This window comes from Eleutherodactylus coqui, chromosome 7, assembly GCF_035609145.1.
Source record: "Eleutherodactylus coqui strain aEleCoq1 chromosome 7, aEleCoq1.hap1, whole genome shotgun sequence".
In the NCBI taxonomy this organism is placed as follows: domain Eukaryota; kingdom Metazoa; phylum Chordata; class Amphibia; order Anura; family Eleutherodactylidae; genus Eleutherodactylus; species Eleutherodactylus coqui.
Genome location: NC_089843.1, coordinates 102,069,591 through 102,082,813, shown reverse-complemented (window position 1 = coordinate 102,082,813; position 13,223 = coordinate 102,069,591). Strand labels below are relative to the sequence as shown.

The 13,223-nt window shown below is 42.9% G+C and overlaps 1 protein-coding gene across 5 annotated transcripts in view; it reads left to right on the top strand.

Moving 5' to 3' along the window:
• TENM3 (teneurin transmembrane protein 3) overlaps positions 1-13,223 on the top strand; it is a 550,183-nt gene that overhangs the window by 324,559 nt on the left and 212,401 nt on the right. For all 5 annotated transcript variants that reach the window (XM_066573504.1, XM_066573502.1, XM_066573501.1 and 2 more), the window contains one exon: positions 13,053-13,175. In XM_066573504.1, coding sequence (XP_066429601.1) covers positions 13,053-13,175 — 123 coding nt within the window. The remainder of the gene's footprint in view (positions 1-13,052; positions 13,176-13,223) is intronic.

Below are 13,223 nucleotides of genomic sequence, written 5' to 3'. Positions count from 1 at the left end.
ATCAACTTTTTTCCCCGAACTGCTGTGCTCATGCCAAAACTGCTATACACCAGAACTAGGAAAGCTCCATATACTGTGCGGTCACCCGAAATAGTAATGGAAGATCTATCCAATTCTAGTGAATGGGATAAAGCTTCCTGTATCATTCCGGGCTACTACACAATGTATGGTGCTGTGCTATTTCTGGTTCACAGTGATTGGGTAAAACAGCTAATTGGCAGAGCTGTCAGGTGTCAGAACTCTGCCAATCTTAAATGGTGACCTATCCTGAGAATAGGTCATGTGTCTTGTCCGACTAGGACTTTACAGTAATTGCAAAGACTAGGAGAAAAAGGAATGCACCAAAGCAAAAGACAAGGAAAAGCAGGCCGGTCCCTAATCTTAAAGTAGCCAAATCTGCACCTGCCCCAAAAAGGGAGACCCCATGACAGAAACTTGGGGCTACCCTGCAATGACCCTAGATGGTATGCGGGGAAAAGAGACAAGCTCTGAGCATCAACCGAATGGGATAGATCCACCAGCTCACAGGGTAGACATGACAAAAGGCATAAGAGGAACTGACCATACAAGCAGAAAGCTGGACAAACTGACGCAGACCAGAGACACAATAATACACTGACCAAACATGTAAAGGTCACCATTCCATACCACAACTAAACTGAGCAGGAATACTGAGGAATGCAAGAGTAAAACCGGCATCCCAATACATAGAGCAAGTTACTGATAGGTTGGCTGGACTGACAGCCAGTCCAGCCAGCTAGTCAGCCCACAGACAAAGTCCTCCACTAAATGATACTGTGCATGCACCAGAGGGCACATTACATGGCCTAGAGCTAATGCCTTAATGTCACCCTGGACCTGATCCTGAACCTGGAAGTGGGTGCCACTGGTGGTCCTGTGACATCAATGTTATGGACCTGGAAAACCCCTTTAATTTTAAATAGTTCAAGTAAACTCTATAGTTTTTAGTGTACTTCTAGCATTTACAATATAATACCAGAATTCTCATTCTGAAAAAATAAATGCATAATTAAAACTAATATTTAAGAAATAAAATATTTGTCTACTGATTTCTGTATCTTAGCCTGAACTAAAGCAGAAAGCCCAGTAGATATACTGTAAAGCCTCCTTAAATGGTCTTACTAGTAAGGCTCCGGAGATTTGTGTGATGTGCTTGTATAGTGAAGAGATGTTTATTATAGCACCTTTGCTATGCTGTTAGTATTCATTTAGTGATTTTGTGCCAATGTACACACCTAAGACATATCTATTGTGGCTTCACTATCACTCTTCCCATCTTGTTACCATCTATAATTACATAGGTTCAGACTGACACCGCAGCTAATTCCGCTCATTTGTAGCGAATTAGCAAGGTTATCTCGCTGAGAACTCCTCTCTGAGACAGACGTAGCCTGGGACCCACCAGCACTGAGTCTCTGGGATCCATGATGCCACAGATCTTGCATACTAAGTTAATAAGAAAGCATAATAGTTTTCAAGCACTTAAGCACTTTTATTGGAAAATATTTTGCTGTTGAAATGCTTACTTTTCTTCATTCCAGCCATCGGAAGCAGTTGGCACAGAGCGATGAAAATCTGCTTTCTAAAAACCGTTGGCAGACAAGTTTAACGAGTTTGTTCTTTGACACACTAACAAAGAATCTAAAACAGATGGATAGATTGCGAGCTCAAAAATACAGTTGAGTAACTGCAAAAGCAATGGCATAGTTTTTCTACTGGCAGTCCCCAAACACTTGTGACACAAAAGATGTTATTGCGGAGACAAGTGGAATAGACAGATTAAAAAAAAATCTACAGACACATAACTGTCAGAGTGATGAAATAACCTCGGAAATCTGGCAATTTTACTGAATTCTCTATCCAAAAAAAAACATATTTCTTAATTTCTCAGCTGAAACTTTGAAGCATTTTCAAAATGAAAAAGATTTGAGCTGTTTATTTCTATGGAAGAGCAGCTTTATAATTAGAACCCTAATGACAGGAGGCGTTTCTGTTAGTTTATTATTGTTACTATCTTCAGATTATTATTAGAGATAAGCGAGTATACTCGCTAAGGCACATTACTCGAGCGAGTAGTGCCTTAGCTGAGTATCTCCCCGCTCGTCTCTAAAGATTCAGGGGGCCGGCGGGGAGCGGGGAGTGGCGAGGGAGAGCAGGGAGGAATAGAGGGGAGATATCTCTCTCCCTCTCTCCCCCCCGCTCCCCGCCGCAACTCACCTGTCACCTGCACCGGCCCCCAAATCTTTAGAGACGAGCGGGGAGATACACGGCTAAGGCTCTACTCGCTCGAGTAATGTGCCTTAGCGAGTATACTCGCTCATCTCTAATTATTATTATCAATAATGGACCCCTTACTTAAAAAATATATATTAGAAGTCACAAAAGAGTTTATATACCGCATGAATTATTATTTATACAGCTCATGATGATTTTTAATATACCTTATATTTTGGGGTACATTATTCCTTATAATATACACCTTATTCATGGGGTGTACAATAAACCTGATGCCACTCTGTGCAGCCCCCAACTTTTTGGTCACAGGCACTTGTTTATATCTGATGGCTCCTCACGTGTAGGGACTAATGGTACAATATCCATCTCATGCAAGTACAGTATATCCATACCTGCTCCATTCTCTGATATCATATGGAGGTCTAATTGTTTCCTTCAGCCATACTGTAGACACAGAAGCTGCTATAGTGATGATTGATTATCCATTCAGTCGCATCCGGCCTTCGGTCACTCTATGGATCAATGTCCTCCATGCATTCCTTTCTTTCTCCGCTTCTTTCATGACATGTTCGTTGTGGCCTTGATTGCTTCTAGCCAACTTGTTCTTTGTCGTCCTGATCCTCTCTTTTCACTGACCTTGCCAAGTATCAGTACTGTTTCCAGTGAGTTACCATGCATCACATGGCAAAAAAGAGAGTCTCTGTTTGTTATAGCTGCTCTAGTAGTATACCCCTATAATGACATATTTAAATCTGCTAGATCTGTATATTATACATCATATCTAAATATATGCTGATTAGTTTTTGCTTTGCTTTTTGTTTTTTTAGCTCTTCAGATATACTTTTTCTTACAGCATATACTTTTTAATAAAGCCAAATACAATCCAGCCTTTGTTCCCACTCTCCTCCCTTGCTCGTATCATTTGCTTTTTCCCAATCACATTACCATCTGCATGCACACACTTGTAATTTTTTGTTGGCCAGCTGTGCATTTAAAGATGGAGTATTTCTCTGTGCAGTCCTATGAGAAGTAACACCGCTGATTACAATAGCCTACACTTTATCAAGGTGTGACAGATACAGATGGACATACCAAAGCCCCAAACAGACCTATACACTCCAACAAACAGCATATACACACAGCGGGAAACTCCAAACAAAAGCTAATTTATGGAAAAATATGTGCTCCTAATCAAAGCCGGGCTCTGCTGGGAACCGTATAGCACATAGTAATCCGTACATGCAGATGCTTTCATCTTACATTACCAATTTGGTATCATTCCAAGCACTCTCATCTTACCTTATCACCCTGTGTGAGCCCGCACACTGCCGGAGTCTCTTACTTCTACAATGTGCTTCACTACAGGCCCTTCAGGCGGCACGGAGGAATTCCTATTCTGATCAGATGCAGCACAAAGGACTCACTGACCTGCTCGGAAAGTTAATTTCTACATCTAAAATTGATATATTGGTCTACAAAAAGAGTAATTAACCATGAAGCGTGGACTGACAGGTTTCCTCTTGTACATTAAGCGTCCTAAATTTACTGTACTGGTTGTGGCCATAACATCACACGGAGGTCGCATTGTAGTTAGGAAATGTTTGACAGAGAGATGAAAAGAATTGGGCTTTATTATTTGACTTAAAGTTTAATTTCACTTTATTTCCTTTTCCTCTAATACCGAACAGCGATATCTTAATTAATTTCAATGCAACAAACTATGTTCATATGGATCTTTGTAGCACTATGGATGAATATACTATTTAATGGATCTTGGGATCACAATAACTAACAGCCAGAAAGCCAAATCTCAGGGCATATCTTAAACTCCTTATACAATGCTATTACTACTAATCTTCTCTTTGGCCATAAGAGAGATCCATTAAAAGCCCAAAGGGCTGAGAGGTCGTTTTTGGTTTCTCTTAAGTTTTCTGTAGACCCTTCAGCAAACTATAGACTTTCAGCAGATTATAAACTTCTATTTAGAGGAATCTGTAGCTTGGGAGTCACCTTCAGACTACAGGGTATTATAGGTTCTGCAGGGAAGCTGTTAGCATCAGACTGATTATTTGGGCATTAACCCTTTCCAATCCACTGTCTGCCATCTAAAGACTTTCTGATTGAAGGCTGTACAGCTCTGATGTCGGACGATGTCTAGCAGAGTGTTCTTACTGTAGATTACTGGCCACTGTGTTGTCAGGGTCCTCTCTAGCATGTCACATACCACAGTACTGGCTCTAGCCAGCAGATGGCGCCATTGTGTAATGGCAGAAGGAGAAAGCCCCCTAGTAAACACTGAATTCAAAATTGGGTTGCAAGGGGTTAAATTGGGTGTACCAGAATACACTTTCATCACCTATCTATAGGATAGGTGATAAAAGTCTGATTAGTGGGAATCTCACTGCTGTGACCCCACTGATCCTGAGAATGGGGGTCCCGTGGCCACCTCTTCTTCTCACTGCAGGCTTGCAGCACCCACCCACAGTGACTCCAGATTGAATGGAGCTGTAGCTCCCACTCCATTCATTTCAATGGAGCTGACACAAATAGCCAAGTTCAAGCACTCTGCTGTCTTTGGCAGTGCTATTGACAATCAATGCGTCTCTGCTCTATTCAATCTCCTCCTAATTGCGAGGGGTGCAGTAAGCCCTCAGTGAATAGGAGAGGGGGGCATGGGATCCCCATTCTCAGGATTGTTGTCCCAGCAGTGAGACCCCCATCAATTAGACTTTTATCACCTATCCTATATGTTGGTGCAACCCCTTTAAGCTAGTGCCCAAGGGTCTATGCAGTGGCATAACTATAGGGGATGCAGTTGCACCGTGGGCCCATAAGGCCTCTCTTCTACATATAGGGAGCCCAGTACTATGAATAAAGCATTATAGTTGGGGGCCCTGTTACAGGTTTTGCATTGGGGCCCAGAAGCTTCAAGTTACGCCTGTGGGTCTACTTTAGTTTTACAGCATGCCTTAAAATCAAAGAAGTCAAGTGATATTTTTTTTAAAATGCAACTTACCTAAACCAAGTTTCCCATGGTGAAATCAGAACTCTGGTAGAATCTATGAAAAGTACACAGCTTTATTGGGAACCAAGCAACATTTAAAAACCGTTTCCAACTAATGACTAATAAGGAAGATGGAAAAATACCTCTGCAGGGCCACCTATTGGATGGCAGCATTCCTCCAAATCAATGTGACTTTCTAACAAGTCTTAACAATGATTAGCACTAGGAAACCATACCAGAAAACTTTTCCCAATCATTGTTAAGACTTGTTAGAAAGTCATATTGATTTGGAGGAATGCTGCCATCCAATAGGTGGCGCTGCAGAGGTATTTTTCCATTTTCTTATTTGTATAGATTACCCAGAGGAGCTAGCATGGCCTTATAAGTCTCCTAACTCACCTTCTAGCTGTCCCCACACCCCTTTTGAGTGTTCTCCTTGGGGAGAGACTATACCATCCCCCGATTCACTCACCCCAAAGGTGTCTCCATGCACTTTTTGGTGCTCTCCTTAAGGAGACATGACACTAATGACTACTTACACAGTTTGAACTCTTAATTATAAAGGGGTATTCCTGTCTTGGATTTTCATAAAGTGAATGGGAGTTATGGAAAGAGTGTAGTAGTGCACTATGCTGTTTCCATACCCCCTATCCACTTCAATGAGAGCTACGGAAACAGTGCTGCAGTAAGCACTCAGCTCTTTCCATAGGCTTCGGAAGGATGGCCAGTAGTCGTAGCAGCAATTTCCTATCTTGGCTATGATAAGCTGGGATGTGAAGACCCCTTTAATCACAACATAGTTGCATGAAGTAGTCATTGATTAGAAATAGTTTAATCTGCTCTCTGATTTTCCATTGAAGCTGTGGACTTTTAACAGATTCTATTGGAGTGGTAGGTTTCACCTTGAATATTTGATTTATATGCTTCCTTGAGTGGCCTTGCACCCAAGGACAAATAAACTTGCGAGAATGTTGAGCTGACAGTTTTCTTTATTATTTCATGTCTACCATTACTATAGTGGTTAGTAAGAGACCTATAAGCTTCAATGCCCAGCGGCCAAGATTACTCTGTCTGTTCCTGTCTGCAAGTTATTATTAGATACCTCCTGTTGGTATAGGGAGCGATTCCCATGATAAGACTATAATATGGAATTGCTTTTTAAGCTATTGGTTCATCTGTTTTCTTAGATGCTGACACAAAAGAAAAGTAACCGCTGCAAAAAAAAAACCCTAAACATAAAACTGACTTTGATATTTTATGTATTGTAATATTGTGTGCTGCACTTTATGTTTTAAACATTGCAATATCTGCCTGCATTGTTAAGTGGTTTAGACTCATTGAAATATTTTAGATTTATAGAACTGTTCCCCTTTCAGTGTTTTATAGCACAAGGAAGCAAAACAATTATGTAAACTGGGAGGAAGGAATTATGGGCTTTTTTCAATGCAAGTATAGTTAACAAGACATGGGTTGTGAATGCACTTGGCCATCGGATGTCCTGACCTTTGAAGATTAATTCTTCTGTATATTTTGGGACAAACAGTACCGTGTAAGGCCCCCTGTCCACGGGCATTGCGGTATCCCGTGGCGGATCTCCGCCGTGGGAGCCACCGCCCAGGAGCAAGGGCTGGCAGATGGATCTCCCCTGTCAGCCTATCTGACAGATAGGCTGACTGCGGAGAATCGCGGCAAACTGCAGACTGCTGCGAATTGCCATCCGCGAGTGGAGAATCGCAATGATTCTTCGCTAGTGGACAGGGGGCCGTCATTTTCCATAGCAGCGCTATGGAAAGCTTCAGACGGCATGATTCGCCGGTGGTAAATCACGCCCGTGGTCGGGGGGCCTTAAGGTTTTCGGCAGGTGTGGAAAAATTGCTGCAAAGTAAGAATGTATTTAAAAATAGAAGCGATTATAGTTTTGGGTCAATTAACAAAATGGAAAGTGAGTGAGTAAAACAGAACTGTAAGGCCACCTGCGTACGATGGGGTTTAAATTGCGATATACGAGGCTGCGATTTTCCGCTCACAGTAAAAAATATCGCAGCATGCTCTCTTTTTGTGTGGATGTCATGCGGACGGCCTCCATTGAAGCCGTTGGACCCGCGGCCCTTCCACAATTGACATTGGGGTAAGATCTCAGATTCTGCATCATCGCTAGATGATGATGCAGGAAAAGCAGGAGTTATAAAAAAAATATGTACTGTTCATGTCCGACAATGAGCATGCGGACCATTCGCAGTACAGAAGAGAAGACGAAATGCCAGGTACGCACGGACGACAGCCGGGCACAGAGTCGAATTCCACTGAGAGGTCCCGCGTGCGGAATCTGGCTCAGTCGTGTGCAGCCGGGCTAAATAAAATCAAAACACCATCAATTCTTCAAGGTACACTTGCACACAGTTTTTGAAGGAACTCGGCAGGGTGGTTGTTCCAAACATCTTGGAGAACTAACCTGTGGATGTATGCTTGCTTAAATTATTGTGTCTCTTCATGTAATCGGAGATAGACTTGATGTTGAGGTCAGAGGTCTGTGGGGGCCATATCAGCACTTGTATTGGGAAGCAGATTTCTGTTCACACCAAAGTTCCAGAGTCTATAGAGACTTTAGCTTTTGAAAAAACAATCCTGTGGGCAATCCTTGGACAAAACTCCTGCCTCTGTTTGCATAGCATGTAGTGTAGGTTGTTTAGTAATAAAATGAATAAGGAACGCCATGTAATAAGTTGGCTCAGCCGTATGCTTTTTGACCTAGAACATCCTAAAAGTTGTTGGTCCCCTGAGGATGAGGTTTCGGATCCCTTAGTCTTGTAAGTTAGGAGATAAGTTTTCTTTTGGTTCCTTTGCAAATCCTTTGAGTTTATGCCAATAGATCAAACTTTTGAAATGTATGATAGATGATTGCAACGCTGTGGATTTGTATGGTGGATGTGTCGAAGTTGGATGGCAAAATGTATGAGTAAGCCATATTTTCCGGCAAATGTAATATTTCTGTATTCATCCACATCTATTTAATATGCGATACTTGTTGATCTCTTCCAAAAAGTAAGACTTCTGCTAGGAAACAATTCAGCATATAAACAATATGAACATAAATGTGATTACAGCTTCCTGGACGTTCAGCCAATGATATAACATAATCTCTTCATTTACTCCAAGTTTCCAATGTATTTCTTCCAAATAGCAACCCTATCACTTATACTGAGTACCTGCCAGCACATAAAAGGCACGTACAGGCCAGCTCAGCAGAAATGGCTTCAATAAGGCAACAATTTGATATGATATGGAAGAAATGTAAAACTGAAATTGTACGCAGGAAAACCACCGCTCCGATCACATACAATTCAAGCAGGGGAATTACCTCCAGCAGATGTCTTATGGACCTCCATTAAGGGGCATGATATTACATTCCCAGGAACTTCTGCCATTAGTGCTGCGACGTCTCAGGAATCGTACGTGATAGCTTTTTATCTATGCATCACAGACAGAGCAAATATAGTTAATTTGTTTACAACAGATCTGCAGATATTATACTCCCGGTGAGACCTCTATTCAAATGTGACCCTCCTTACGTCTCGCATTTTGTATTTCACTTAAGTAATTGAGATGTAGTAAACTTTAACTTGGGTATGATACCTTTCTGCGACAACTTCTTATCTTAAGACTTTAAAGAAATATTGTTGTCTTGCCTTAAAGGCCCATTTACACAGGACGAGTGTCGGGCAAACGATGCCCGACACTCGTCCCTGTATCCCCTGGCTCCCATGCTCCTGCATGGGAGCTAGCACAGCTGGCTGGGTCACGGAGCAGCCAGCAGGGGGCGGGGCAGTGCAGGAGATTTCTCTCCTCTCGCTCCCCGCCGCTCTCCATTGAGATAACACAGCGGCCGTTCGCTAACTGAATGGCCGCTGTTTAAACTGAACGATCAGTGATGAGCTCATCTTTTATGCTGCACTGAAAGAAGCGCGAAGACACAGGGAGGAGTGTCGGGCATCATTTGCCCGACACTCGTCCTGTGTAAATGGGCCTTAACACAAGAAAAGCTATTGTAAAGCGATTAAGAGTGTAAATAAACCGTGCCACAGAAAGTTATCATAAAGGCCGACTTAGAGGAGGCAAGTGTCAGGCAAACGATGCCTGACACTAGTCCCCGCACATACTTGCTCTTGTGCTGTTGGACAGGAGCTAGTATCGCTAGTTTCACTCCTCACTCTCCCCTGCCCCTCTCCATTGACATAACACACTGGCCTTTCAATACTGAACGGCCGCTATTTACACTGAGCGATCTGCTCATTGTCCATCGTTTGCGCAGCATAAACTATGAACAATGAGCAGATCGCTGATCGTTCAGTGTAAATAGCAGCCAATCAGTACTGAACTGCCACTATGTTAAGTCAATGGAGAGGGGCAGAGGAAAGCGAGGAGAGAAATCTCCTCCAGCCTCTCTGCTGTGAGCCAGCGATACTAGCTTCCGTCCAACAGCACGAGAGCTAGTATGTGCGGGGACGAGTGTCGGGCATTATTTGCCCGACACTAATCCCATCTAAATGGGTCTGAACACATTGAGTCTCAAGTTAAACTTTGCTACATCTGTTTAACATGTGCAGTTCCATGTGTCCTTTACAAGATTGGCTACTATATTTGAAAGTTGACAAGTACTGTATATATGAATTGGAAATTCAAAAAAACAATACCAAATATAATGTGCAATTATTTGGTATTTGGTATTAGTACATGGATCTAGGTGTTTAGTTAGGGAAAGGTTTGCATACATCTCTTAGGTTGATGTCCTTTCACTACTTACCTTGGCTCCTCTGGGATCTCAGTTAGTTCTCTTTGTCTGCTTCCCCATGACCATAACAACCCAATAGCCTAGATGGAGTGTCGTCCCCCTATTATTTTAGTACAGAACTGTACTTACCCCTCTGTTGGGGGTCCAGCGCTGAAGCTGCCTCCAGGTCCTCCCATATTTCATCTTGTATCCAAGCTAAAGGGGATACAACAGGGTACTAGAGCCTCCATACCCACCCCTATCACATCTTGTGTCCAAGATAGAGGAAGTACAACAGGGTACTAGAGCCTCCATACCCACCCCTATCACATCTTGTATCCAAGCTAGAGGAAGTACAACAGGGTACTAGAGCCTCCATGCCTCCCGTATCACATCTTGTATCAAAGCTAGAGGTGGTACAACAGGGTACTAGAGACTCCACATCTGCCCATATCACATCTTGTATCCCAGCTAGAGGCAGTACAACAGGGTACTAGAGCCTCCATGCCCGCCCATATCACATCTGGTATCCAAGCTGGAGGCGGTACAACAGGGTGCTAGAGCCTCCATGCCTCCCATATCACATCTTGTATAAAAGCTAGAGGTGGTACAACAGGGTACTAGACACTCCATATCTGCCCATATCACATCTTGTTTCTAAGCTAGAGGTAGTACAACAGGGTACTAGAGCCTCCATGCATGCCCATATCACATCTTGTATCCAAGCTAGAGGTGGTACAACAGGGTACTAGAGCCTCCATTCCCGCCCGTATCACATCTTGTATCCAAGCTAGAGGTGGTACAACAGGGTACTAGAGCCTCCATGCATGCCCATATCACATCTTGTATCCAAGCTAGAGGTGGTACAACAGGGTACTAGAGCCTCCATTCCCGCCCGTATCACATCTTGTATCCAAGCTAGAGGTGGTACAACAGGGTACTAGAGCGTCCACGCCTGCCTGTATCACATGTTGTATCCAAGCTAGAGGCAGTACAATAGTGTATTAAAGCCTCCATGCCCAGCCATGTCACGTCTTGCATCGAAGCCAGAGGCAGTACAACAGGGTACTAAAGCCTCCCTTTAGGTGGTCAGTTTTCCTCAATAAACGATCCTCTTGCTCTGATATTGTAATCACTTACTTATATCAATGTTACAATCACACAGAGAAAGCTTCATTTGATTCAAACAAATTCTTCTAGGGAAGAAGGTGTAGAATCTTTTCTATATGCTTTCCCTCCCTTTACAATCCACTCCTGTCATTCACTTTATATCGGTCCGAGAAACTCAAATCATTGTCATGCTTGTAAACCTGAGATTTCCCTGCAATTGTGATGCATTTTGTTAGAAAAACGCATTGGATTTTTACAGTGAAAATTGGATTTTTTTTTAATAGGAAAAATAAAAAATTGCATCACTCACATGAAAATCGTATCTGCATGTGAGTGTGAAACAATTTTTTTTTCTACCCATAGAAAAGAACGGGCGATATCGCCCAAACGATAGGACATGATTTTTCTATCTCTCAGAATCACTGCAAGGAAAAAAAGTCACACATGAAAATACCGGGGCTTTTAGCTTAAACAGATGGGTGCGTTTTTGTCTAGTTTTGCTGCTGTAAAAATCCTGGCTTCAAAACGGGACGAAGCAAAGTCATTAATGTCAATGGTTTTGTTTGCACTATTGGGATTCTCGAATGTGAATACTATGCACAAGAAAAAATACGACTTGCCCTATCTTTCTCGCATGTAGTTTTTCCACATACAAGAAAAGATAGGGCAGGACTAGAGATGAGCGAGCGTACTCGGTTCGGGTGTTTTTGCACTCGAGCACCGCTTTTTACGAGTAACTGACTACTCGGACGAACAGATTCGGGGGGCGCCGGGGGTGAGCGGGGGGTTGCAGAGGGGAGTGGGGGGGGGGGGGGAGAGCTCCCCCCTGTTCCCCACTGCTACCCCCGCTCCACCATGCTGCCCCCCAGCGACTCCTGAATCTTTTTGTCCGAGTAGTCAGTTACTCGGAAAAAGCTGTGCTCGAGTGCAAAAACACCCGAACCAAGTACGCTCGCTCATCTCTAGGCAGGACCCACCTTCCTGCTTTTTTTTCCAAACTTGCGCGGAGTTTGAATAGTCCAAAACATAAATAAACCGCAGCACTGCAGCGCTGAGCGTCGATGTGCATATTCACATGTGTTTTTGCTCTCAATCTGTTACAAAAACCACAATGGCTTTGAAGATGGGGCAGTTCTTGTTGCAGAATCTTGGGCAGTAATTCTGTGCCGTGGATTTGCTTAGCAAAGGCTGAAATCAACAATACAAATCCAAAGCAAATGACTGTGGCTGTGATGCTGTGGCTTTAAAATCTGCACCGCGTGCTACCTTCTGCATGGATTTCTGTGCATTTTTTCCACCCATGTGAATGAGATGTGTCTAAATGTCATTCACTACGCCGCTTTTTTGAGTGCTGTGGATTTTCAGTAAGGAAATTCTGCATGGAAAATCTGCAGCATTTACGCCCTATAGGGAACGTCCCCTTAAGGTTTTCAACTAATCACAATGTTTATGCTTGATTTACATTATCAATGGCAACTAATACCATCTCAAAGTAAACTTGCCCACATTGCTAATACCAGTGGGAAATGGTTTGCTGTATACAGGAATACCTGTAATGCATAGACCAAGTTCTGCCAAACCCTTCCTGGAAAGTTTGTACATGCACTCTGCTTGCCATAAAGATTAACTGAACACAGTTTTATGTTTGTGTTCTGCTGACACGTTCCCAGTGATGTAGAAAATGAGAAGGCTCTGCCTACACTAAACACAGGAAACATTGCAGTGACTTCTTATAGAGATTGCAGAAATCAAAGAGCTGTGAGATTCAGTGGACTGTTCTTTATCAGTATAAAGTATGGTGTACACTGGGGAGTGGATACCGTAAAACACTAGCAGCCGTGTTATATCATGTTAGCAGATCTCCTTCTTGTGTCTTTTAGAAAACTCTTAACATTCTGTATTTCTCTTCCTCAGCCATGCATCTGTTTGGCCTCAACTGGCAGCTACAGCAGACAGAAAATGACACTTTTGAGAATGGAAAAGTAAATTCAGACGTGGTGCCAACACACACTGTATATGTGCCCGCCGGCGATAATGGTAAGGAATTGCAGCCAATGTTTTATAAGTAATTGCTTGCTTTTTATT